The sequence below is a fragment of the Vulpes lagopus genome, chromosome 14 (genome assembly GCF_018345385.1).
Source record: "Vulpes lagopus strain Blue_001 chromosome 14, ASM1834538v1, whole genome shotgun sequence".
NCBI classification, from domain to species: domain Eukaryota; kingdom Metazoa; phylum Chordata; class Mammalia; order Carnivora; family Canidae; genus Vulpes; species Vulpes lagopus.
In genome coordinates, this window is record NC_054837.1 from 26,297,856 (window position 1) to 26,324,658 (window position 26,803).

General features: G+C 49.7%; 1 protein-coding gene across 1 annotated transcript in view; it reads right to left on the reverse strand.

Moving 5' to 3' along the window:
• OAS3 (2'-5'-oligoadenylate synthetase 3) overlaps nucleotides 1-20,902 on the reverse strand; it is a 45,276-nt gene extending 24,374 nt beyond the window's left edge. Inside the window, exons 1-15 of the mRNA XM_041728531.1 lie at nucleotides 20,653-20,902; nucleotides 17,305-17,587; nucleotides 15,268-15,443; nucleotides 13,978-14,216; nucleotides 12,408-12,561; nucleotides 11,638-11,982; nucleotides 10,285-10,567; nucleotides 9,794-9,969; nucleotides 8,773-9,023; nucleotides 8,195-8,339; nucleotides 7,299-7,472; nucleotides 5,681-5,966; nucleotides 3,980-4,155; nucleotides 3,433-3,671; nucleotides 2,527-2,674 (exon numbers count right to left, since the gene is read on the reverse strand). Of these exons, the coding sequence (XP_041584465.1) occupies nucleotides 2,527-2,674; nucleotides 3,433-3,671; nucleotides 3,980-4,155; nucleotides 5,681-5,966; nucleotides 7,299-7,472; nucleotides 8,195-8,339; nucleotides 8,773-9,023; nucleotides 9,794-9,969; nucleotides 10,285-10,567; nucleotides 11,638-11,982; nucleotides 12,408-12,561; nucleotides 13,978-14,216; nucleotides 15,268-15,443; nucleotides 17,305-17,587; nucleotides 20,653-20,829 (3,252 nt within the window). The 5' untranslated portion in view covers nucleotides 20,830-20,902. The remainder of the gene's footprint in view (nucleotides 1-2,526; nucleotides 2,675-3,432; nucleotides 3,672-3,979; nucleotides 4,156-5,680; nucleotides 5,967-7,298; nucleotides 7,473-8,194; nucleotides 8,340-8,772; nucleotides 9,024-9,793; nucleotides 9,970-10,284; nucleotides 10,568-11,637; nucleotides 11,983-12,407; nucleotides 12,562-13,977; nucleotides 14,217-15,267; nucleotides 15,444-17,304; nucleotides 17,588-20,652) is intronic.
• Between the last annotated feature and the right edge of the window lie 5,901 nt (nucleotides 20,903-26,803).

Below are 26,803 nucleotides of genomic sequence, written 5' to 3' on the forward strand. Positions count from 1 at the left end.
CCCATCCCCTGATATGCAGGCAGGCAGTGAGGTAGTCTAAGAAGACTCTATTAGCACCATGTGTCCTCAGCATCAGTTCAGCTGCCAGAGCAGGCAGGATAGGGATGGAGGCACACAGGTGGTACAGGTGGTAGGGGACCCTCCTAGCCCTAGTCCCAGGGGAAGCAGAGGAACTGCTCTCTAGCACTGTCTCTCTCCAAGCACAGAGCTAGTGGGGGAAAGGCCCTTCCTCGCCCCCACCCCCATCCTGCATCCCTGCAGTGGCTTGCGTACCCCAGTTCCTATGTGGAAACCCTACCCCTACTGTGATGGTATGAGGACCTGCGGTCTTTGGAGGCGATTAGGTCTGAGGGTGGAGCCCTCAGGAATGGGATTAGTGCCCTTACAAGAGGAGGAGGGAGGGGTGGCTAGCTCTCTGCCCTGTGAGGACACAAGGAATGTACAAGCTGGAAGGCTCTCAGCAGAACCTGACTGTGCTGACTTCTGACCCCCAGAACTGCCAGGAATAATTTCTGTTGTTGATAAGCTACCTGTTCTGATGTTCTTTGTGATAGCAGCCCCAAGGGACTCAGCACCCAACAGGCAGTGCCCAGCAACAGGCCACGGAGCATCAGACTCTCTGAGACATGCAGGGGGGCAGTAGGGGCAGGGGGTGGGGAGATGCATAATGGCTCCTGCTGGCCTGCCTCCTCCTGGTCCTCCCTCTGGGATGGACCACCCCTCACCCACCCAGACGACAGATGTTCACAGTGCAACTGCTACGGATGCTGTCCCAGACTCTGGTTGCCAGTGCTAGGCATCTGTTCCTCCCTGCGCTACGAAGGGTGGGAGACTCAACATTTGCTCCTGCGGGCCCTGCAGCCAGAGTTCTGGCTGTAATTCAGATTGTGCTAAAGAAGGGAGACCGAGGCATCGTCCTGCTGAGCTGATGGCGAGCAAGCCCAGACAACCAACATTTTGGGTCTGGCCCCCCGCTCTGTGGCTGTGAGGCTGTGAGGCTGTGGCACAGTGACAGTGCCATTGGCAGCAACAGCTTCCTGACCGGTGATTCAGCCATGGTACTCTAATCTGAAACCCACAGCCCGGTCACAGCCCCTGCCTTCAGCTCCTCCAGACCATCCGGGGATTTAGATCGAGTCCCTTTCTGCTTATGATTCTTGGACTATTCCATTTTCTGTGCTGAGCCCTGACTAAGAGGGACACTGGAGTGCCCCTCGCATGCACCTGGTGCATTTGCCCTGGGAGGCAGAGAGAAGAAGCAGGCTGTGCACTGTTGTTTGGGCTTTGGCATCTTTAGGCTCTGGGGATGGAGAATCCCATTGGCAATGTTCTAGCAGGTCAAGAGAGAAGACAGGAGCCCAGGAAAAATTCAGGAAGGCAAATAGGGCATGGCCCTTAAGATACACATCTGGGGAAGAAAATAAGGCTCTAGCCATAAGGCGTTCAGTCAGGTGTCCCATGAGGAATTGCATAGTACACATGCCCCCACTCCCTGTCTGTGACAGACAAAACTAGCCAATCTGGGCATGCTCTCCTGCCAGTGGCTGAGCTCAGAGAGCTCCTCAGTAGCTTAGGCATACACTGTAGTCCTGCATCCAGGCCAGACACTGCCAATCAATCACAGCACTCATGCCATCCCTTTTCTCTACTGCATCCATGGCAGACATCACTAATTGATCAGATCACTCTTCCCAGGCATGGAGCCATTCTTCAGAATCCTCTGGAACACAGGACTCCAGGCAGCCACTATCAACTGACTGTGGCTGACAAATGGCATGAAGACTGTTTTCTCTGTGAAAAGTTGTTGGACTGGAGAAGAAGGAGAGGCCACTGGGAGGACAAGGATGAGTTTCAACAGGAGATGTGAGCTGGTTTGGATGGGCAGAGAAGTCAGGAAGGTGGAGGACATTCTCAGCAGGGGTAGGACACAGTGTAGGATGCAACAGTAACTGAGAGCACTGTCATGGCAGGAGGCTGGCAACTCAGGCTGCGGCCAACCCACAGATCCTGGACTCTGATGCATGGCACAAGAGGCAGGGGAGTCTGTGAGGTGGCCAGTGCCCATCTGATACAAGCGGGTGTTCAATGGGGCTCAGCCGGGCTGGGTACACAGAGCAGGAGAGTGCGGGGTGGGGAGGCAGGGATGTCAGATGGGAGGTTGGACAGAGGAGTGGAATCACTGGATCAATCTCTCCCTCACATACACGTACACATGCTTGTGTGCGCAGACACACACACTAGTAGATAACCCTGAGTCTCCTCACTCCAGGGCTGGTGTCCTTCTGCTCATCTGGTACAAACATAGACTCGCTGGCCTTCACACAGCAGCCTGGGGGAAGGTTATAGAAGAAGTTGGTTAGGCCTAACCTTCCTGGCGAAGCTGAGACCACAGGGACAGCCAGGACATGGGGCATAGGCACACATATGGGGCCATGGCTGGGCCTGCCCCTCTGGCTGGAGTCATGCCCCTCTCCTGAGCACACTGTCCCCAACGAAGTGTGCCCCTGCTGCACATAGTTCTCTCACCTTCACTGGCCATGGTTGGATGGGGGTGCCATCCCTGTCTGTGCAGCACAGGGCAGACATGCAGGCTGTAGCTTCTGTGGCCAACAGGTCCCAGCGAGCATTATGGCCAAGGTTGCCTGTCGGGTCAGCTGGATCCAGGATGATGGGCCTGCAATTCCCATTAGGGTCAGTTTTATCCTAGTAACATCTGGGTATCCTCCTGAGGGACTGGTTGGACTGTTCTCCCTCACCCAATACTCTGCACGGGCCACTTCTCCCTTCTGCATCCAGGGCAGACATTACTAATCAATCACCATGTTCATCTGGGCCACACCCCTTCAGCAGGTAGCAGGCGTTGGTAACTAGTCTCGGTACTGGTCCTACCATTCTCCCTTCCTACACCTGTGGGAGATGTCACCATCTCAGAGTTTTTTTCAACATATCATGCTAAGTTGCCGTTATCCGTGGGCTGGAGATGCATCATGAGTTTGTGAAAGCACCTCTGCTCTCTCTGCGGAGGCAGGCAAAATCCCAAAGAATAAGACATGCTTACATTACCCGGTGGGCTCACAGGTAGGGTTGCCAGGTTTAACAAACAGAAAGAGAGGATGCCCAGTTAAATTTGAGCTTTGGATCAACATAAGTATATCCCTAATACCACGTGGGACACACTTATACTAAAAAGTCATTCACCGTTTGTCTGAATTTCAAACTTGAATGGAGTCTTGCATTTCATCTGGCAACCCTACTTCTAGAGCGGGGCCAGGAAACAGACTGCCTGTCCCTTATGTGCTAAGGATATCCCTGTTAGGAAGGAGCTCAGTTCTGGGAAGAGGATTTTGCTGTCTCCCCCCGAAGCCCCCCGGATGTGGGGAGAGCCAGTGACCCCATATCTGAGACTCTGTGATGGGGAGGGTGGGCCAGAACCTGGGCTGGCGAAGTTGCCGGCTCAGGAAGTCTCTGACAGTCTTGTCCTCGTTATCGTAGTTGACAGTCCAGTAGACACGGAGCTGACGGTACTGGCTGACCAGCTCCAGGATGGTGCGGAAGCCCTGGGCCATGCTGAACTGGGCGCTCTGCCCACCCTGCTCCCAGGCGTACACCGTCAGGAGTTCCAGCCCATGCTGAGGGGGCAGGGAGCCTCTTCCCTTGGGCATCTTGTTGCACTGGGGAATAGGGGAAAGAGGATGCGTCCGTTCGCACTGGCAATGAAGCAGTACAGGAGGGACCCTTCCAGAGCTGGCAAACACACCCCAAAATTTCACTGAGCACCTCCACATGTCAGATGCCTGGCCGGGCATCATCCCTTCAAAATCCTGTAACTTGGGATTTTGATGCCAGCCCAATTTTACAGAGAGGCAAACTCAGGTCCCAGAGCTAGGAAATATCCCTCCTTCTGCTCCACCAGCCCCCTGCCCCCTCCTCCTCCCCCTCTCAATGTTTCCCAGTAGGGTGGCCCGTCCTTGTGCCAAACCTGCCGGTACCAGTGCTTCACCAGTCGGATCAGACTCTTCAGCTTGGTGGGGCGAGAGATGATGAAGTCTCGCTGCAGCTCAGTGAAGCAGGTGGAATACTCGCCCGCATTGTTGTAGCTGTAGATGAGGTCCACGTAGACTTGAGACGGGGGCCTGTAGCTGGAGACCACCTGGCCTGGAGATAGGGAGGAGGCCACCATCAGTTCATTTCCCAGAGTCCCGCTGGGGCCAACTGAGAAAGGACTTCCAGGATCTCCTACTTCCAGGATCTTCACTTTCCCCATGGGTGGGCTAGGGCCCACTTGGGCAAAGGTAAGTCACAGGGGATTTTAGTTGGAGCCCACACATGGCATGGCCCAGCATTAAGTCCCTGGCAAGAATCTTATTTTCCTTCCTGCCCCCTTTCAACCCTTCTGTCTATCTATCACGAAGAAAGTCTCAGCTGGGAGCTAACACATCTTTAATGGCTCTCAGCTCCTGAATGCTTGCTCATCCCTCTCTAACAAAGGGAAAGCCTCGGTCTCAGGGCCTCCGGTGGGTAACAGGACTGTACGTGGTGAGCTGATGTCACCCTCTGGTTTCATTGCACTTAAAGGTATTCCTTGACATTCAAACTCTTGCTTTCTGAAGAACCGTGTAGATTCAGATACATTTCCGGGTGAGTCCCTTCCTTGTAACTTGTTTCCAAACCTTAGGAACCAAAAACATCCAGATACAGGGGATGTCCTCACTCTGCAAACTCTCCAATGCAAACTCAGAACTGAATAGATACAAAGAGGTCTGTTTTGTCCAGGGATTTATCCGTGGTGCCTGGAAGAATGCCAGGCACATACTCCGTGCATTTATTGAACTCTTGGATCCTACAGGTCTGTGGCAAGTGCAGAAGGCAGCAAGTAGCACACGAATACTTGAAGCTGGGGATATGCTGAGACACTCCAATACCCACATCATCAGGGGAAGACACTGGTGTTCAAGGTAGGGAAGTCCCTTACTCAAGGACGTTCGTCACGCTGGTGCAATTGCTGAGACAAGGACGCAGCCCAGAGCCACTGTTAGACCACATAACACTGTAGTGTGAATTAGAAAAAGGCATCTTGGGCAGCCCCAGTGGCGCAGCGGTTTAGCGCTGCCTGCAGCCTGGGGTGCGATCCTGGAGACTCGGGATCGAGTCCCACGTTAGGCTTCTTGTATGGAGCCTGCTTCTCTCTCTGCCTGTGTCTGCCTGTGTTTCTGCCTCTCTCTGTGTGTGTGTCTCTATGAATAAATAAACAAAATCTTAAAAAAAAAATAGAAAAAGGCATCCTGGGATCCCTGGGTGGCGCAGCGGTTTGGCGCCTGCCTTTGGCCCAGGGCGCGATCCTGGAGACCCGGGATCGAGTCCCACGTCGGGCTCCCGGTGTATGGAGCCTGCTTCTCCCTCCGCCTGTGTCTCTGCCTCTCTCTCTCTCCCTCTGTGACTATCATAAATTAAAAAAAAAAAAAATTAAAAAAATTAAAAAAAAAAAAAAAAAAGAAAAAGGCATCCTTTTCTCCCCTTTTCTCCAGACACCTTGCAGGAAACTGGTGACAAGCATACATGTGTACAATGCCTACACTGTGAACAGGTGTGGTCTGGTTGTGCACCGTGAGACCTCAAATACCGTCCCTGGCAGCCCTGCCTCTGCTTTTCCCCTTCTCAGGACTATGCCTGGGTACCTCACCTAAGGCGTTAAAGGCCGGCAGCACGTCAAAGTCCACACTCTGATCCAGCATCGTCTGGGACTTCAGGGAGAAGCTCAATACGCGGGAGTTCTCCCTCTTGGGGATCTCGAATTTCACCTCCAATTGCATCTTCTGCTGACATGCCTCCAGCTGGGCTCGGATCTCTGAGATGATCTCAGCCCGCCTGTTCCCTTGCTCAGCGAACTGGCTGAAGCAGCTGAGGAACACCACTAGATCTGCATCCGAGCGGCCTCGCAGAGCTGTGCCTTTGGCTAAAGAGCCACCCTGGAGAGGACACAGAGGTGGCTTGACCCCCGCAGGACTTCTGCTAGAGCCTGTGGGTCGGGAACTTGTTGTGTAACCTTGGGCAAGTCACTTAACCTCTCTCCTTTACCTCTTTAATATGGGGTTAATATACAAGATGATTATGAGAAAAAGAAATGTTCAGGACAAAAGTTAAAACCCTTCAACAATGGCAAACTTTCTCATTCCATCAGGTTTGGGGTCTAGGAGAGACTTGAGAGATTTTTTTTTTTTTTCTTTTTGGCCTGTAGTTCTCAAGCCCGTCTACACCAGGAGAGTTTTTTTTTTAAATGACTGATATCTGGCTCCTATGCCCCTGAGACTGATTTAATTGGCCTGGGAGGCAGACTTGGTATCAGTAAAATTTTTAAAATTTTCCTTGTGATTGATTCTAAGTGAAGTCACAGTTGATAACCAGTGAACCAGGTTATCATCTTTGTGTTATGAATGAGGAAGGTAAGAATCAGAGAGGGGAAGGTATTGCCTGAGGTCACACAGCAAATCATCAGGCCTGGGACTTTTCATTGGCTGACTCTATGCTGATAATCTTCTAGAGGTGACCTGAGTCTCACTTGTGACTTCAGTTGTGGACTGAGGTTGTATCCAATGCAGCAGATAATGTGGCTTTTTATACACTTCCAGAATCTCTTCTCTACCTTCTGGAATCTGCATCCTGAATTTCTTTGGGGGAATCGCCCTCCCCCACACTCCTGTCCATGTGGAGCTGACTCCACCATAGGAGCCAGGCTTGGCCAGTCAGAGCATGATGTCTCTCTAGCCCCAGTAATTATTGGGATGGGTAGATAACCTGAGTCAGGACAATGAGATTCAATTCCAAGCCTTCCATTTGATCTTTAAGAAAACAGAATTCCCCTTTCTGGAAGCTTAGAAATGCTAAGGATCATCATATGGAGAGGGCCTACCCAAAACAAGATGGCAGAGTCAAAAGCTGAGATGAAAAGCTGAGTCCCGGTGACCTTGCATGGGCTCCTAGATCTAGCTGTACCTGATGGGAGATCAACTCCAGGGCTTTCCGTTTGCATCAGCCAATATATTTCTTTTGTTCCTCCTCTTGAATTGGTAGTCACAAGCAACCAAAACAGATTTGTTGGACACATCTGGGTCCTTTCTCTGCCATCCACCCACAACCACATTCTGGTTTCTCTTCTATACTTGGCCTTGTGCTGATCGTTATAAGGACTACAGAAGTGGGTCAGGCCTGGCCCTGGTGATCAGCGGAAAAGCGGCCCTGGTAACCCCGGGAAAGATCAGCAGTCTGCCCGACCACTCGTCCACAGCTCTCTGGGGACTTACCTTGACCACTTTGAGCACTTTGATGGCAGAATTCTGGAAGCAGTTTTCCTTCAGGAATGAGCAGATGGTATCAACAGCCTTGTTCACTTGAGCCAAGAACTGACGGTTGGGCTGGAGAAAGTCACTGATGAACTTGTCAAGGTCCCCAGCTGGGGTTTGGTAAAGCAGAGCAGGCTACAGAAAGAATACAGGTATTGAGACAGGACTCCCAATGAATGCCCCGGCCCTGACTCTTGACATTCTACGTGGATGAGACCTTCACTATCTATCTCCCATATCCCTCTTCTTCCTCAGCTGGTTGGCAGGTCTTTGTGGTAGCATCAGAAGGACCTGAGCTCAAGTCCTGGTTCCACCACCAACATACAGCCTTGGTCTCCCCATATGGGCAAGAACCAGGCTCATGCCTCACTGGATTGTCTGGAGTATTAAGCACTGGTTATGAGCTCCTGCTGAAAAATGGTAAATGCGATAAAATCACGTCCCTTTGGGAACTGGCTATCATCGTTAGCGGGGTTCCCTGGAAGTAGAGCTTGTGATGGGGCTTCCTGTGCATGGTTTAACTGGGGGCAGTGCTTGCGGGAGAAGGGGAGTGAGGGAAGTAGGAGAGGGCTGGAGAAGGAGCTAAGTAAGGTTCCAGCTGGAGGAAGATTTTTCCTGATCCGGTGGGGACACTGGACTAAGAATTGCATCATAGAGCTGGTCTTGCCGTAGAACAGAGGAGGGCCTTTTGTACCCATGTTAATCAAGTCCTGGCTGGGACTGAACAATCTGCATGTTTCAGCTGTAAGTGCCAGCAGCAAACACTCTGAGCAGCTGGGGATGTGTGCACCAGTGGGGAAAGGGGACCTGGGAGGGGGTCTCGACAGCATCCGCCACCCTAGGGATTCCTCTCTTACCATCACATCCCATGGCTGCACAGATGTGCCTTCCCTACTCCTCAAGCAGGCCTGAGTCTCCAGAGCTGCTGCTTCTTGGGCCAACAGCTCCCAGCTGCCCTGGCCCACATTCCAGGTGGGGTCACCAGGATCCAGGATCAGGGGTCTGGGGGCAGAGTGGATGGGCAGGCAGGGGTGGGGAAGATGGGAGTCAATGAAGGAGCAGAGAGTGGTGGTGAGAGGGACTAGGAAAGGGTGTGGGATCTGGAGAGAAGGAGAAGAGTGTCAGGACCTTAGGCTTGGCCCAATCTCTCACAAGCACAGGAGGGTTCCTGCCTGGCTGCTCCAGTCAGGAAGGTATTAGGCCCCTTAATCTAAGAAATGATATTTTATTGTGTTAATGAAACTGACCCTGGCTCCTTTTGGGGCTTCTGGTGTCCCTGCTTCCTCAGTAAAGAGTCCAGAAGGAAGCAGAGTCGGGAGTGGGCCTGGGGCACCCAGATCCCACCCTGGTCCCCTTTTGGATACAATGACTGTCCAGCAACAGCGAGAGAGGAGAAGGATGATGCAGGAAAGGCAATGGGGAAGTGGATCTGCACCTTGGTTTCTGAAGCTGGCCAAGAAGATGTGTTCTGATCGCTGGGTCCTCGAAGCTATAGTTGACTGTCCAGTAGACACAGAGCTGCTGGTGCTGCTGGACAAGCTCTAGAACAGTCTTTAAGCCTTGCGCCATTTTGAAAGAATCCTCCCCACAGCCTTGCTCCCAGGCGAAGATGGTCAGGAGCTCCAGAGCATAGACCGGAGGCAGAGAGGCACAGGCTGGCTGCTGTCCTTTGTTCTGAGCTGCGACCTATGTCACCCAAAAGCCAACCAAAGAGTAAGTGGATATGAGCACCTACTATGTGCTAAGCATGGCCCTATGTACTTGGAGAGGGAGGGGGAATATAAAAAAAATAAAAACACAGAAAAAATAGAACGCTTCTTGTTTTACAGGTGGATAAACAGAGGTCCGGGGTGGGGATAGGGACTTGTTCAAGGTCACACAATGACCCGAGACCAGACTTGATCTTTGCATGGAGTCTCTCTTCCTAGGGTGTACAAGAATGGGGGCTCCAACATATTTAGCTTGGTATGCCAACGGCTGTCACAATAGTGATGTTAGCAGCAGTGGTGCTCAGGAGATGTTTGTTGAATGAATACATGATTGCCAGTGCATTCAGAGAAGTGTTTAGTGGCGGATGCCCAGGGTTTATTCAGTACAATTTCTGCAGAGGACAGTAATGGTGGAACAGCATAAGCTAGGGCTTGGGGGTGGGCAAGGGCAGGGAAAGCATCAGCAGTGTGAGGAAGGGGGAGAAACTGATGAGCTAGAGAGGGATGGTGAAGCCCAACCACAAGAAACGAGCACTTGGGGGCCTGATGGAGGAGAGACCCTCTCTCAGCAAGGGCTTCCGGCCCGGGGAAGAAGTGGAGGATGGAGGAGGTGGTCCTTCGACCTGGGATGGCCAACAAGAAGTGAAGGAGGGGAGCTGTCTGCCTAGGGGAGGAGCTGATTGGCTGAAGCAGTTGCCACGACAGCGGTTGCTTCCCAAGAGGAGCAAGGATACCTGGAGGCCTCACCTGGCGGTACCAGTGCTTCACCAGCAGGATCAGGCTCTTCAGTTTTGCCGGGCGAACGTTCACGAAGTTCCTCCGCAGTTCCGCGAAGCAGGCCGCGTGCTCGCCCCCCTGGCAGTGGCTCTGGAGGAGGGTCGAGTAAACCTGGGGCGCAGGTTTGGCACCAGCACAGAGCTGCCCTGTGGACATTTGAAATGCGCTGAGGGCACAGCTCTAACGACGACAGCGGCATGTCCTAACCCAGCTACTCACCAGCCTTTATTAATATCTGAACGTTAATCACATAGCAGTGCAATCAGTGATGCACAATCTACAACGTAAAATAGAACTTTTTTTTTTTTTTAGCACCAAATATGTGCTGGGTGCTTTTCAGTAATTTTCACTAATCCAGCCAATGACTCTGCAAGGTGAGTGATCTTGACCCCTAGACAAGCTACGTAGCATAGCGGGCAAGGGAATTCATCCCCAAGGCACAGGCTGGAGGCGCCCCTCACCCACGGCATCAAAGGCGGGCACCAGGCACACATCCATCCAGCTTTCTAGGGCCGTAGACACCAGCCGGAACTGCAAAGCCTCGGGCATGGTCTGCTCAGGAAACTCGAGGCGCAGGCCGGGGACTGGGTCCTGCCACCAGGATTCCAGCTGTGCCTGCATCTCCTGAAGGATCTCTGGGCGGCGGGCCCTTTGGTCCCTGTAGTTCTCGAAGCAGTTGAGGAAAATGACCAGTTCGGCATCACAGCCACCCCTCAGGTCTGTGCCCCGGCCAAAGGAGCCCCCCTGCAGAGGAAGGAACATCTCAAACCCATGACTGTCCCTGAGCTCAGGAGTCAGACTCTGACCCCAACTGCTCCACCCCATCTGCAGCCCCGACAGTACTGTCTCACTGATGTGGGGCCCGGGGCCACCACAACAGAGGCAGGCTGCACAAGGGTTGTGACCTCTGATTCTTAGAAGCCTGGCAGGGTCTGACTATATTTGTCTGCCCCTGCCCTCTGACCCTCAGGAGTCAGACCAACTTGCAGCAACAGATAACGGGAGTGCGGTGGCATGGGGTGCAAGGATGAAAGATTTTGGCCAATCACCTGCAGCATCTACTGACTGCACATCTGGACCACAGGTAGCAAATTGAGGTCCCAGGGTCAAATGAGGCCTGCAGATGTGCTTTGTTGGCCTGTTTTAATCAACCAGCCAACCAATCCATTCATTCATCTGTTCAAGACATATTTATTGAGCACTCACATGTACCAAGATATGGGAGTACATCCAAGTTCCCTGTTCTCCTGGAACTTATATTCTAGCAGGGGGAGAGGAAGGAGGGACAGTCAGCAAACAAAAGCCTCCGGAAAGTGCTAAGTGCTGTGTGGAGACAAATAAAATAGTGAGGGGACTGGAGATGGAAGGGAGGTTGCAGCTGTAAATTGAGCAGTCAGACCTCAGTGGGAAGGGGACTGGGATCCCAGACTTGAAGGAGGGGGAGGGAGCCAAGTGGATGGAGGGAGGGGGAAAAGAACATTCCAGAAATAGAAACCAGACAGTATGGACTGTGCCCAGTGAGTTCAAGAAGCAGCCAAGAGGCCAGTATGGGGTAAGCAAAGGTCAGAGACCAGGACCAGATCCTACCAGCCTTGAAGCCATTGTGCTCTGTGAAACCACAGAGGATTTTGAGCAGAGGAGGGACGTGGTCTGATTACGGTAATTGTGGTTTCAAAAACTATCATTAAAATTTTGTTTAAAAGCTAGCACTCGGATATATACCTGCCAGCCCTCAGCTGCGTCGCTCTGGCTCCTTCCCTTCCTTACTGTGGTACCCAGGACATTTCCATCAGCGTCCCCATCCACCAACTCACCTTGCTGACCCTCGAGGCCTTGTAGACACACTTCTCTCGGAGGCAACCCAAGATGACATTGATGGCCTTGCCGACCTGCTTCTGGAACTGGGGGTTTGGTTTCAAGTGGTCCTGGATGAAGCGGTCCAGGTCCTTGGTGGTGATCTGAGACAGATCCACAGCCTTCCCCAGCGTAGAAGGGGTGATGCTGTCTGGCCTTGGGGGTCGGGGAGCTGGCCATGAGGGCTGCCTGTTTCCTGCCCTTGGGGGCACAGCATTGAGACTGTTGCTGTTCCCAGGGGTCCTCTGGGCATCGTCTCGCTGGATGGGGTGGTCTAAACCTGAGCACCCAGCACGTGGAAGGCCCTGGAGGTGTGTTGAAGGAGTTGTCTTTGCAGGCATAGAAGTTTCTCCATCCCTTCTCTTGCCAGCCCCCTCCCAACATAGTCAGGGTGACTGAGATTCAGAGGTGGGAAGTGGGGGAGGGGGTGCACTGCTGGCCCATACGGTGCCTTTGTGAAGATTAGAAAAAAGTGCCCTTACAGACGGGATAAATTCTTAAAAGGAGCCCTGTGCTGGGCAGACACTGTGGTAAGCAGACACTGACCCCATGCATGCACTCAAAGATGGCTCAGCTTGGTGATCAGATTGTTTGAGTGCCTGTGGCCTCCACTCTGAACTCTGTCCCACACCCCACGGCCCCAGCGCCCAGTAGATGCTCAGGGAACACTGAGCATGTGAATTAGGTGTGGCTTTACACCTGATGAGGATCCCAGGAGCCCCTCACTCACGGTCCCCTCCCAGGGCTGCACAGTGTCCCCTGCCGCCTGCAGAAAGCACGGGTGCTCATAGCAGGACTCTGCCTCTCTGGCCAGTATATCCCAGTGCCACGTGGCTCCGTTCCCAACATCCCATGTGGGGTCAGCCGGGTCCAGGATCACAGGCCTGCAAATCCAGAGGGACAGGAAGATTCTGTTTAGTAAGATGGTCAAGATCAGGGGCTCTGAGGTCAAGCAGAACTGGTTCCAATCCCAGCTCTTCCACTTTCAGTGTGACCTGGGGTAGATGGCTTACCTCCTCTGAACCTGTTTCCTTATTTGCAAAATGGGAATAACCACAGTGCCTGCTCTGGTGGGTTGTTGTAGAGATTAAATTGGAGCAAAAGTCCTTCCTCAACTCTGGCAGCACATGAGAATCATAAAATATGAGGATCCATCCCCAGGGACTCAGAGTTACCACCATGATGTAGCCACTTTATTCCTACACGTGTATCCAATGGTGCCCATACACAGAAGTGCATGTATGAGGCCCTTCTAGACTGTTCCTAACAGCCTTCCTGTAATAGCCCCAGGGCAGAAACAACCAAATATCCATCAGCAGCAGAATGGAAAGCATATTGTGATAAATTCACACAATTGAATACTATTTGGCAACACAAAACAATCAACAATAATAAGCAAGTACACAAAACTATACGGAAGAATCTCAAAAGCGTGATATTGAGAAAGAGATGCCAGACACAAAAGCATATGTCGTATGATTCCATTTCAAGATTTCAAAACAGATAGGACTGGAATGGTAAGAGTCAGAGTGGGGTCACCTTTGGGAAGTTGCTGACCTGGAGAAATAAAAGGGAAGCTTGTTCTCCCTTGATCTGATGGTGGTTTCACGGGCATGTTCACTTTACAGAAAGTCACCAAAATGTGCACCTAAGGAGCACCTGGGTGGCTCAGTGGTTGAGTGTCTGCCTTTGGCTCACGTCGTGATCCTGGGGTCCTGGGATCGAGTCCCGCATCAGGCTCCCTGCATGGAGCCTGCTTCTTCCTCTGCCTGTGTCTCTGCCTCTCTCTCTCTCTCTCTCTTTGTATCTCTCACGAATAAGTAAATAAAATCTTTAAAAAAACAGAAACCAAAAAACAAAATGTGCACCTTGGATGTGTATACTATGTGTCGCTAAAATCCTCACGCATAAAATATGTTCACACAAGAAAAAGCTTTTTTAAAAACTGCCCTGGACAGCCTGGGTGGCTTAGCGGTTTAGCGCCTGCCTTCAGCCCGGGGCGTGATCCTGGAGACCCGGGATCGAGTCCCACGTCGGGCTCCCTGCATAGAGCCTGCTTTTCCCTCTGCCTGTGTCTCTGCCTCTCTGTGTGTCTGTCATGAATAAATAAATAAAGTCTTTAAAAAAAACCAAAATTGCCCCAAGTGATTTTAATTTCTCTCTGGGGCTAAATCCAGTTAGGGAGTGCATGTACAGTGCCTGGCTTTGGCCCTCAGGAAATGAGACCTATTTTATCGCGTTAATTATCTCCCGTGGCCCTAGCCCAGGACAGTGGGTGCGTGGGGCATATGGGGAGGTACCTGGGTTTTTTCAGCTGGGAACTTAAGAAGCTCCTGACTGTAGGGTCCTCGAAGCCATAGTTGAGCGTCCAGAAAACACACAGCTGCCGATACTCCTGGATCAGGCCCAGGACGGTCCGGAGGCCTTGGGCCAGGCTGAAGGCGTCCTTCCCACAGCCCTGCTCCCAGGCGAAGATGGTCAGCAGCTCCAGGGCATAGGCAGGAGGCAGCATCTCCCTCTTCGCTTCCTCCTGGCATACCTGTAAGACAGTGAAGGGGAGGGGAAAAGAGAGCTCTCTGCAGAACTTTGCTGGATCTTTCAGGCTCTGGGGCGCAGACCCCACACGCTGAAGCCTGGGATGAGATGCTATGTTCTAGGAGCAACCTGATATTTCCCATCTGCCTTCGACTTGGAGCTTCAGCAAAGTCATGGGCCCATGTGAGATTCAAGCCCTTAGGACTGGGGAGCAGCCAGAGAGAGGCCAGTGGCTAATGTGAGATTGTCACTGATCCCTCAAAAGAAAACCATGGCAGACTTTGCCCAGGGTCACACAGCAAGTCAGTGGCTGAGCAAGAACTGGAATCCAGGACCTCCACAGACCAGACTTGCTTTATGATGAATGGTCCAAGAAGAGGACTAAGCCATGTGCCCTAACATTTTGTGGGCTTGTTCCCTCATCTCCAGGCACAGGCTGGGCACCCCTTCCTCAAAGCATAAGAGTCTATCAACAAACATGCATATTTTGGAGGGAGGTTGTTATTCCAGAGGCTGGAATGGGAGATGTACAAACTCCACATTACTTCACACCATACATAGAATATTCCAGATAGTTTCAAAGCCCTAAAACCACATAAGAAGAAAATCTTAATACCTTTTGAGAGGAACCACAGAAGAATAACTTTAGAAAGTCAGGATAGGCAAAGTCTTATTACACAAGACAATGTGAAGTACAAATCATGTTTTTCTTAAGGAAAACATGAACACACCTGATTACATTAAAATTCAAACATTTTTCTGTGGTGAGAGACCTATGAACAAAATGAAAGTACAAGCCATGGACAGGGATAGTAGATTTACATTATAGTAACTCAATAAGAATTAGCACCCAGAATATATAAAGAGCTCCAACAAACCAACAATAAGAAGACACCTAACGTGGTGGAAACTAATAAACAAATGATATGAACAGACAGTTCCCACAAAGAGAAACATGAATGGCTGCAAAACATAAGAAAATATTCTCACTGCCATGAAATCACAAATTTAAACAGTCATATGCCTGCATCAAGGACCCTCAGGGGAGGCCTCACCTGACGGTACCAGTGCTTCACCAGCAAGATCAGGCTCTTCAGTTTTGCCGGACGAACGTTCACGAAGTTCCTCCGCAGCTCTGCAAAGCAGGCTGCGTGCTCGCCCCCCTGGCAACCACTGTGGATGAGAGTCGAATAGACCTGGGGCGCGGGTTTGACACCAGCACAGAGCTGCCCTGTGAGTGGAAAATGATGCGAATCAGGAAGGGTTCCGAGGCACAGGATGGAGAAACTGGGGGGAAATTTGGTGGCAGGGGGTGGAAGGAGCAGAGATTCACTAGCATGGGGGTTGGAGGATAAAGAAGAGGGCCTGGAGCTTCTCATGTGGCAGAGAGGAAAGCTCCAGGCCAGAAGGAAGGGTCCCTTCCTTCCAAACCCAGGGCCAGGCTGAAGATCAGCCATATCCCAAGGTGGTTAAATAGGAATGATGCTTCCAGCTGAGTCAGGAGTACTTATAACCTGGCAGTTCTTCCCGCCCCGAGGCTCCCTCAGGCAGTATTAAAATACCACCGTACATACCTTTAATTAATTGGTGCCAGAGGGAAACAGCTGGAGAAATAGAAGGCAAGAGGTTCTGATGCCTTAGCAGGGATTGCTAATTTTTTTTTAGTGCTTTGGACATGCCAGGCAGGCGCTCTGCTGAAAGTTTCATGTGAGCCCCCCATATCTCCACCAAAACCCTATCAGGAAGTATTCTTCACCTCATTTTATAGCCCAGGACCCTGAAGCTCAGAGAAATTCAGTACTCTCCCCAAGGTTATATAGCTGGCAAGTGATGGAGACAGGATTGGCACTTAAAGCTGGCTGGCTTTACAGTATGTGCCTTTTCTCCACCACTTCCTGTGGGCCTAGCCTGGGAAATGTGAACACTCTCCATAATTTCCCAGATTCCTATCATCGCTTCCATGCTGTGTGACTTTGGGTGAGTTACTGTCTGTCTCTGTGCCTCAGTGTCCTTATTAATAAAAAGGAAGATAAGACAGTACAGACCTCATAGGTTTATTTTGAGAATTAATGAGATAAAGTATGTCCGGTGTTTGGAATAGCTAAGCATTTAATAAGTAGTAGCTATTATGATTAATATATGTGTACCCAGAGGGTGGGTGTAGCAGGTGTGGGATTGTGTGGCTGTCTGCCAGGACACCATAACCTGGATAAATTCGACAGCTATCCCCCAGAGCATCATGGTTAATAAGAATAATAAGAATGGTGGAAAATAATAATGATAATAATAATAATAATAATAGGACCTCTGGGGGGCTCAGTGGTTGAGCATCTGCCTTCACTCAGGGCATGATCCCGGGGTCCTGGGATCAAGTCCTGCATCGGGCTCCCTGCATGGAGCCTGCTTCTCCCTCTACCTGTGTCTCTGCCTCTCTCTCTGTGCCTCTCATGAATAAATAAATAAAATCTTAACAAAAAATAATAATAATAAAAAAAAAATAAGAAGAAGAAAATAACAACAAGCACTCATATAGTCACAGCATGTGCCAGGCACTGTTCAAAGTTCATCACATGCATTAATGCATACAGTCTTTCCAAAAACTCTGTAAGATGCATTACTAGGGTTCCATTATTATTAACCTCATTTTACATATGTGGGCACAGGGGCACATTATTATATTAAATCAAGCATGGACATAATATGAAGGGGAATCACATTAATGCTTTTAAGATAAAAATACAAGATTTTGCAGAATTCTGGCCTTGTCCGCAGTCCCCTGCTCCCAGGCACCTCCCGTTTGCCTTCTCCTTTGGGGTATTTATAGAAGGGCTGAGCAGCATTGATCTAGGCAGTAGCTGAAGGAAAGTCTCCCCAGTTGCTTGAGCAAGGGCCAAGCACCTGGACACCAGGACTACAGATCCATGAGGAACTGGACCTTCTTGGCCCATTCTCAGTATGTTTAGTGAGGAAACTGGAGCCCAGAGAGGGTCACCCAGGCCACATAGAAGGTTGGGGCAGGGTCCGAACAGCAAGCCCTGTCTTACTCCCAATGATCTTGCCCCCAAGCCTGGAAGGGGCCAGGGACCCCTCACCCAGAGCGTCAAAGGCCGGCACCAAGCTAACATCCATCCAGTTTTCAAGGTCCGTGGATGCCAGGCGGAACTGTAGGACCCCGGGCCTGTCCTGCCAAAGAGTCTCAAAGTTCAGACCGGGGATGGGTTTCTGCCACCAAGATTGCAGCAGGTCCGACAGATCTTTGAGGATCTCTGCCCTATCGACGCTGTGGTCCTTGTAGCTCTTGAAGCAGTCGAGGAAGACGACAATTTCAGAATCACAGCCACCCCTCAGGGCTGTGCCCCGGCCGGCAGAGCCTCCCTATAAAGGAAAAAAAATAACTCAGAATTCTGCATTCTTCCATTCTAGGGCCCACACGGGCTGGCAGGCAACCTGAGTGAAGCAAGGGGGTTGTGTGGGGAGACTGTGGGCACACAGCTCCTGGCATTTGAAGCCATGCAGAAATACAGGTCAAGCAGTGCCTGGGTGGCACAGTCGGTTAAGCATCTGCCTTCGGCTCAGGGTCTTGGGATTGAGTCCCACATCAAGCTCCCTGCTCAGTGGGGAGTCTGCTTTTTCCTCTCCCTCTGCCCCTGCTCATGCTCACTCTCTCTCAAATGAATGAATGAATGAATGAATGAATTCAGGTCGAGCACAGCCAGCTCTGAGTTTTAAAGAAAAGCAATTTTCTTTTTTTAAAAGATTTTATTTATTTATTCACAAGAGACACAGAGAGAGAGGCAGAGACACACGCAGAGGGAAAAGCAGGTTCCAAGCAGGAAGCCCGATGTGGGACTCGATCCTGGGACTCCGGGATCACCCCTTGAGCCAAAGGCAGGTAGATGCTCAACGGCTGAGCCACCCAGGTGTCCCGAAAAGCAATTTTCAATTGTAAACTCATGGTTTCTAAATGTTGGCAACCTACTGCAGAACATTTTTGTTAATTTAAAATTTTTCAATTTTTTAAAAATTTAAAACTGTTGGTGAAACAAATTCTGGTCTGCAGAACACATGTTTGTGACCTTTGCCTATGATACGATCCACTGAATTTGCGGCACCTCTCTGAAGGGTGTTTCTTTCTGCAAAGCTGTCAGCAGGGATTTGGGAAGGAAACTCGCAGGCTCAGAGTCTCTCCTCTGTGTCTGCAGCTCTGTCAAATGCCTGACAACCTGTAATCTCACTTCCAGGCAATACCGCCGAAGTGGTTACTTGTGGTTGCATGAGACCGTGAGGCTCAGGGCGGAGAAGTGAGTAACACAGACCGGAAATGACAAGAAGCAAGATTAGCCCTCCAGGGGCATCTCCCCGACCAAGCTGGGATGGCTAATTATCCCAGTGGTATCCCAGTTGGCTTGCTGCCAGCTCCTCACATCCAAGGGGGAACAGGGCAGAGCACAGAAGAATATTGTAGACTGAGCACTTCCTGCATATTTTGCACATGATCATCTCAGTGAAGCTCCCTAACACGCCTGGGAGAAAGGTACTGTGGTTTGCTCTCACTTTACACAGGAGGAAATGGGGAAACGAAAGTGCAGGGAGGTTGCTTAGCAACACCCCATCTGGAGAGGCAGCAAGGTGCTTTGAAGGTCAGAAGGTCAACTCAGGAGATCCAGCTCCAAGCCCACCTTCTTCCCACACCCCCTCCCCATAGATTAAAATACTTTTTATTATGAACATTTCTACACTTACATGGAAGAAGAAAGGGTTGGGGTTTTTTTTTTAGATTTTATTTATTTATTCATGAGAGACAGAAAGAGAGAGAGGCAGAAACACAGGCAGAGGGAGAAGCAGGCTCCATGTAGGGAGCCCGACGCAGGACTCGATCCCGGGTCCCCAGGATCAGGCCCTGAGCTGAAGGCAGCGATAAACCGCTGAGCCACCCGGGCTGCCCGAAGAAAGGGTTTTAAAGAAGTCTTTGACATATTTGCTCCTTTTATTTGACCCCTGTTTCCTCTTTATGTGATTTTAAGAGAAATTCCAGCCCCTGTGTCATTTCATCCACATACACTTTCATGGGTATCTAGAAAGTGGTGATCCCCAATGGGGGGGGGGTGACATTTGTCCCAGGGGATGTTTTGCAATGCTGAGAGACGTTTTTGGTAATCATATAGGGAGCAGGGGAGCTCCTTCATGTTGGCGCCTCCCGGGGGGGGGGGCAGTTCTTCTGAGGTCTATCACCCCTTCTTTGCATTCTGGTCGACCCAGAAGTCCCAGGCTCATTTCGCACATCGCACATCCCAGTCCAGCCCTGGAATCAGCCATTCTTCCACGGAGTCCTCTCTGCAGGGAGCAGCTTCTCAAGGCTGGAAGGGTAGCCCATAGCTGTACCCACTTCACCACTGCCTCCTTGAAAGCCTGGAGCCATCAGAAGGCCGGAAGCTAAATGCAACCACGAGAACTGTTCCAGGTTTTCCAGGGAAGCCGAGGAAGCCAGAGGTTTAGAGATTCTTAAATTCTTGCTCCAAAGAAATTTTTCCTGTCTACCTCCAAGGCAGAAATCTACCTCCACACTGCATAGGCTGCGTGTCTCTTCTCTGTCCCCTTCCCCTTTCCTACCTCCCAAGCTACGACTCCACCATCAGAAAGCACTAGCTGCTCTGGGGGCATCCCCTGCTCCGTATTCATCTCTCCCCTGACAAGCTCCAGGTCCCCTCTACCCCAGCCAGCTTAACCTCATGCACCCCTGGGGCCCCTGAATTTGCACTGAGGATATAGCAGCTGACGCCTCCCTCCCTGAGTCTGTGGGCATTCTGTGGTCCCCGCAGCAGCGTGGCATTTAAGTGACAAAAACTGGCCTTGGGTGGTGGCTCACCCACACCCAGTCCCAGTTTCCCAAGTCGTGATACAGGGATAATAATCGTACCTCACTAAGTGTGAGCATTACGCCAGATGACTCATTTAACGAGACTGTGTTTATTGTTATTGGGCAGTTTCTCAGTAAATAGGCTATTAGGGCTATTAAAGAATACTCATGTGTCTGCATCCTGAGGGTCAGCCGTGGTGTGAGGGCTGGCGTCTGTCTGGACCAGGTAGACAGATGACTGAGCCAACGAGCGAACCCATGAGAGGCAGCCCAGAGGAGCAAGGATGCAAGAGTCGGGCTACCTGGCTTTGACACCTGGCTGGACCTCTTAGGAGCTTGGACACATGATCTTGTCTCTGTGCCTCAGTTTCCCCCGTGTTAGGTGGGGTTCACTGTCCCCACCCGGCCGGGCTGTGGTGGGCGCTGGGCCCAGCAGTGTGCTGTCTAAATATGCCAAAGACAGGAGTGAAAAGAGCTGATCGGAACCGTGGGGGTCCGCATGGCCCAGGGTCCCTTGCCAGCATCATCTGAGGGTCGCTCCTATGTATAGGCGACCCCCCCCCCCCGCCCCCAAGGCGCCTACCTTGGCGGTTTTCAGCACCCTCCAGGGCTGGGCGGCCGCGCGGTGGCCGCGCTCCCGCAGGGTGGTGGCCAGGGCGCCCAGGGCGCGCCAGGCGACCCGCTGGAAGTCGGCAGACGGCTGCAGGCGGCGGGTCACCAGGCTGGCCAGCGCCGCGGCGGGGCTGCGGTACACGTCCATGGCCCTGCTCCGCCCGAGGCCGGGAGCGCGGCGCTGCTGCCCCAGCCTCCTCCGCCTCCCTCCTCCCCCCAGGCCTTCCGTTCCTCTCCCGCTTTCAGTTTCATTTCTTTGCAGCAGCTCTGGGCTCTGGCGCCCATTTCCCACTCTCGGTTTCCTTTTCTCCACTCCCCTCTTCCAGCACTGGGTCCGCCTACCCTGCATCCACCCCGCCCAGCCACCCCTGCCAGCTGCAATGACCGGCAACACACCTGAACAAAACGCCCTAACAGTAGCAGAGGGCTAGCAGGGGCACCGAGTCATGCACCCTGAGCATTGCAAGAGACGTGCAGGATTGACGGGAGAACATGGTCACACCTGTAACCCAGCAGCCTGGAGGGGCTTCGACCCGAGGCCGGCTCTCTGGCTGAAGGAGGCTTTGAAGAACCACAGTGACAAAGAACATTTGCAGAACACTCGTACCTCATTGCTTTACATACATCATCGCATCCAGTCCTCCCAACAACCAGGATGTAAGTGCTATTATTATCATGCCCACTTTGAGAGATGAGGAAGTTAAGGTACAGAGAATGGAGGCACCTTGACCAAGGTCACATACGTAGACTGGATCCAAACCCAGTGCAAGTCTCCGTTCTCGTGCTCTGTTCTTACAGGAGCCAAGTCCTCCTAAATAATACAGGCATTCAATGCAATTCCAAAATGTTTAGAATTGCAGTTTTTATTTTTTTATTTATTTATTTATGATAGTCACACAGAGGGAGAGAGAGAGGCAGAGACACAGGCAGAGGGAGAAGCAGGCTCCATGCACCAGGAGCCCGACGTGGGATTCGATCCCGGGTCTCCAGGATTGCGCCCTGGGCCAAAGGCAGGCGCCAAACCACTGCGCCACCCAGGGATCCCAGAATTGCAGTTTTTAAAACGTCAAGCTTATCCTTCTGAAATCTGTAAGAATTAAGAATTATGTTCAAGAGGAGAAATGAGGAAGGAAGGTCAGTGTAGGATGGCACCTCACATGATATTACATCTTAAGACATTGTGAAGCTTCAAGAGTTAAGTCCCTTTGGGACTGGCACAAAACTAGGCGGATAGTCAGCTGCGGAGGGGAGACTTGAATCCACCAGGTTGCTCGCTGATGTTTCTATCTTCACGCCTGTCTTCTCCCTTTCTGATGGTTTCACTGTTGCTCCTGTACCCAGTGGACCAGAACCTGAGCTCTTTCCCAGGCCTGGCCCATGCCACAATCCATCCACTCCTCCCTCTGTCACTCAAAATTCATTAGTCTTCTGTCCCATCCACTCAGGGACGTACTCTGACTTGGAGTGTATCTCCAGTAGCAACGAATGTTAACAAGGAACTCCTAAAGTCTGCCTTAACCTACAGGAAATAGATGGGGTTGGAGGGTGAACTTCAGAGTTCAGAGCGAATCAGAGGAAGAGGTGCAGACTACCAATGTGTGCACCCTGTTTATATTTTAGGTAGTGAGTGCCACATTATTGGGAGGTATTCAAGTGTAGGAAAAGGATTGTTTTGTAGGTTCAATGTTGTGGAGGGAATTCAAGCCAGGTACCCTCAGTCATAAAGCCGTGGTTTCATCCTCTTCCATCAGTTGGTCATTTCCTGATTCACAGGTCATTTAAGAAATCCTCCATTGGAGGGCCCCCCGGGTGGTTCAGTGATTGAGCGTCTGTCTTTGGCTCAGGGCGTGATCCTGGGGTCCTGGGATCGAGTCTCGCATCACGCTCTCTTCAAGGGGCCTACTTTTCCCTCTGCCTATGTCTCTGCCTCTCTCTGTGTCAATCATGAATAAATAAATAAAATCTTAAAAAAAGGAAAAAAGAAATCCTCCATTGGAGATGGTATTCTGAACACACTCTCGAGATCCTACCGAAATGACAGCAAAGATGTGTTAAAAGTATCATGCAACTAACTCAACAGGTTGGAAATCAAGAAAATCGGCGTCAAGGGACCAGCACATTTGAGGAATGTTGAGAAGGGAGAAAGCAGAGAGTCAAGATTCCACGAAGATGTGGGGCTGATCATATACACAAGCCTTCAACTACTGCCCTAGACTCTAGAAATCATAGGGAAGAGATGAAAAAATCTACTAATGCTGCTGGATCCTAAGTCGAGGCACCACTGGTGAACTGGAGACAATGAGACCGTGACACAGGTGCAGGATGGGATGAAGGAGGACAATTTTTGGCCTGAAACATTATAATGAAGAAAGTACTTCTGCAGGGTGGGAAGGGCTCTGAGGATTTCGAGGGTGGGGCCCTGGCATTTCACAGACAAAGGGGTGTGCAGGGAGGGCATCTGGGAGCTCTCACTCAGGGCTTCAAAGGTGGCATTACTTTAAAATTCCCCTTCTCTTGGGGCACCTGGGTGGCTCAATTGGTTAAGTGTCCACCTTTGGCTCAGGTCATGATCCCAGAGTCCTGGGATGGAGCCACACATCGGGCTCCCTACTCAGAGAATCTGCTTCTCTCTCTACCTCTGCCCATCCCCTTGCTTGTGCACTCGCGCTTTCTCTCTCTCTCTCTCTCTCTCTCTCTCTCTCTCGATCACTCTCTCTAAACTAAGTGAATAAAATCTTTAAAAAAATTCTCCTTCTCTTGAGCTGGGAGGACCTCAGCATCAATCCTGGACCTCCAGGTTCTCATCACCCGTTTTCTCTCTTTGACGGCCTTCTAGCTGTGCCCTCATTTTTGTTGGCTGAAAGTTAGCCCTTCTCAGTTTCATTTCTTCACCAGGAAGTTACCTAAAATGGGGCAAGACCTCTGAGGATGCAGAACAGGTGACTCAGGAGCCGTGGTTTTCATATGATCATTTCCGTCTTCCCTTACATATTTGCTCCTCTGTTTCCAAATCTCATGAATCTGTGCCGGAACCAGCAATTCCACATACCAGCACCTAGAGCTTTCTATAAGCCCCTGGGGCCTGCTGGCTTTGCATAAGCTACCATAGTTTAGCAGGAGAGAAATCCTTATCAAAAACATTTTTTATTTTTTGCAAGAAAAATTGCTTCTATGTTTCTTGTGGTCATACAAGTAATACAAGTTTATTGCGCAAAATTGATGAAGTCAGGGGCACCTCGGTGGCTCAGTCAGGTCCTCATCCCAAGGTGCTGCCCACCCCCAACCGCCCCACCCCCGTCTTCCTGCTCAGCTGAGAGCCTGATTCTCCTTCTCTCTCTGCCCCTTCTCTGGTTGTGCTCTCTCTCTCTTTCTCGCTCTGCCCTTCCTCCTGCTTGTTCTCTCTCTCTCTCTCTCTCTGAAATAAAAAATAAAAATCTTTAAGAAGACATTTAGTTCTTCCATGAACCAAATGCTACAAAATACAATTAAAGAAAACATACTGAGTACAATAACATAGAAACAAATATGTAAGAATAACATGACCCAGGAAATAAGAGATCTATGCAGTGAAAAATTATAATAGTCACAGTGTCATTAAAAAAAATTAAAAGTAGTGTAGAGAAACTCCAAATTCACAGATGGAGGTTCTCACTAGAACATTGATGTTGTTCTTCCTAAACTAATTTATGTAATTCCAATCTAATGCCTCCCCATATTTTGGGTGGAACTTCATTCATTGAGTGTAAAATTAACATAGAAATAGAGAGGGCCTAGAGAAGCCAGGGCTTTTCCCCCCTCTAATATAAGATTTATTTGTTATTATTTTTTAATAGAACAGTGATTTCCAGGAGGCTCTCAGGTAGATTTACACAAATTAATTGCTTTCACTGTTGGAAGCAGAATAATTAGGATATATATATTTGGTTAGAAAAAGGGAAAAAAGGTATTGAACTTAGATTCCAACTACTGATTCCAATTTGGATTACTTTTTAATTACAGTGTATTTAACATACAGTGTTATATTAATTTCAGGGGTACCATATAGTGATTCAATAATACTGTATATTACTCGGCACTCATCCTGATAGGTGTACTCTTGATTCCCTTTGCCTATTTCACCCAACCCCCCACAGCCATCCTGTCTGGTGACCTCCTGTTTGTTCTTTTAAGAGTCTGTTTTTTGGTTTGTCTCTTTTTTCCTTTGTTTGTTTTGCTTCTTAATTTCCATATAGGAGTGAAATCATATGGCATTTCTCTTCCTCTGACTGACTTATTTCACTTAGCATTATATCCTCTAGATCCAACCATGTTGTGGCAAATGGCAAGATTTCATTTTTTTTATGGCTGGGTAATATTCCATTGTATATATAGACCACACCTTCTTTATCCATTCATCAGTCAATGGACACTTGCGCTGCTTCCATAATTTGGCTATCGTAAATAGTGCTGCAATACACACAGAGATGCATGTATCTTTCCGAATTAGTGTTTCTGTGTTCTTTGGGTAAATACCCAGTAGTGGAATTGCTGGAGTGGTAATTTTATCTTTAATTTTTTCGAGGAACATCCATACTATTTTCCACAGTGAGAAGCCAGGGGTTTTGATAAAAAGAGAACAGAGGGGATCCCTGGATGGCGCAGTGGTTTGGCACCTGCCTTTGGCCCAGGGCGCGATCCTGGAGACCCGGGATCGAATCCTGCTTTTCCCTCTGCCTATGTCTCTTCCTCTCTCTCTCTCTCTGTGTGACTATCATAAATAAATAAAAAAATATATATATATATATAAAAGAGAACAGAGTTTTCTACAAGATACTAAGAATTATTACAAGGCTATAATCATTAATATAAGGTAGCAGTATCTCAAGGATACAAAAATAGACCGATGGAACAGAATAGAGACTCACACATAGATGAGCTAGGGGTGTATATCGGAGGTGACCTCGTGGGGCTGTGGGGAAAGGGTTGTCTCTCCAACAAAAGCCGCTGGGATAATTGGGCATCCAGATAGAAGGACTAGAACTTAGCCCTACCTCATACCATTTAAAAATAAATGGTTGCTTGTGTTTTGGTATCATATCTATGAAACCATTGCCAAATCCAATGTCATGAAGCTTTTCCCCTATGCTTTCTTCCAGGAGTTTTACAGCCTGGGGTCTTTTAAGTCTTTAGTCCATTTTGACTTGCTTTTTGTGTGTATGGTGTAAGATAAGAGTCTAATTTCATTCTTTTGCATGTGAGCGTTCAAATTTTCCATTGCTATTTATTGAAAAGCTATCCCTTCCCCCCCTGTGTACTCCTGGCAACTTGCTGAAGATCAGTTGACTGTGTATGTGAAGCACAGGCAACACAAGCAAAAATAGGCAAGTGGGACTCCATCACACTGAAAAGCTTCCATAAAGCAAGTGAAGCAATCAGTGGAATAATAAGGCAACCTATGGAAAAGGAGAAAATATTTGCAAACCATAAATCATAAGGACGTAATTTGCAAAATAATGAGATGCTGCTACCCCTCAATAGCAAAAAGACTAACGTAACCTAATTTAAAAGTGGCCTAGGGACTCCAACCGACATTTCTCCAAAGAAGACACACAGATAGCCAACAAGAGTATGAAATGATGCTCACCATCACTAACCATCAGGGAACCGCAAATCAAAACCATAAGCTATCACTTCACACCTATTAGAACGGCTATTACCAAGAAAACAAAAGACACAGGTGTTGGTGAGGATGTGGGGAAACTGGAACCCATGTGCACCGTTGGTGGGAATGCAAGATGGCACAGCCATTACAGAAAAGTATGGGAGTTTCCCCCAAAATAAAAACAGTACTATCGTATGATTGACGTGGCTTTTCAATTAAACTACTGATGACTGTAACATTGCTTATAATCATGAAACACTCTCAGAAGACAACACAAGTGGATTATCCTCTTTATTTATTATGGTGTAATGATGTAGCTGTTATATGTGATATCAAAATTTCCTAGTCAGCCTAGAGTGATAACTAGATAAAGGTGACAAAGCAGGTAACAAAACTGATTCAACTGAGTTGAATCCCATTTTATTTATTTATTTATTTATTTATTTATTTATTCATTCATTCATTCATTCATTCATTTTAA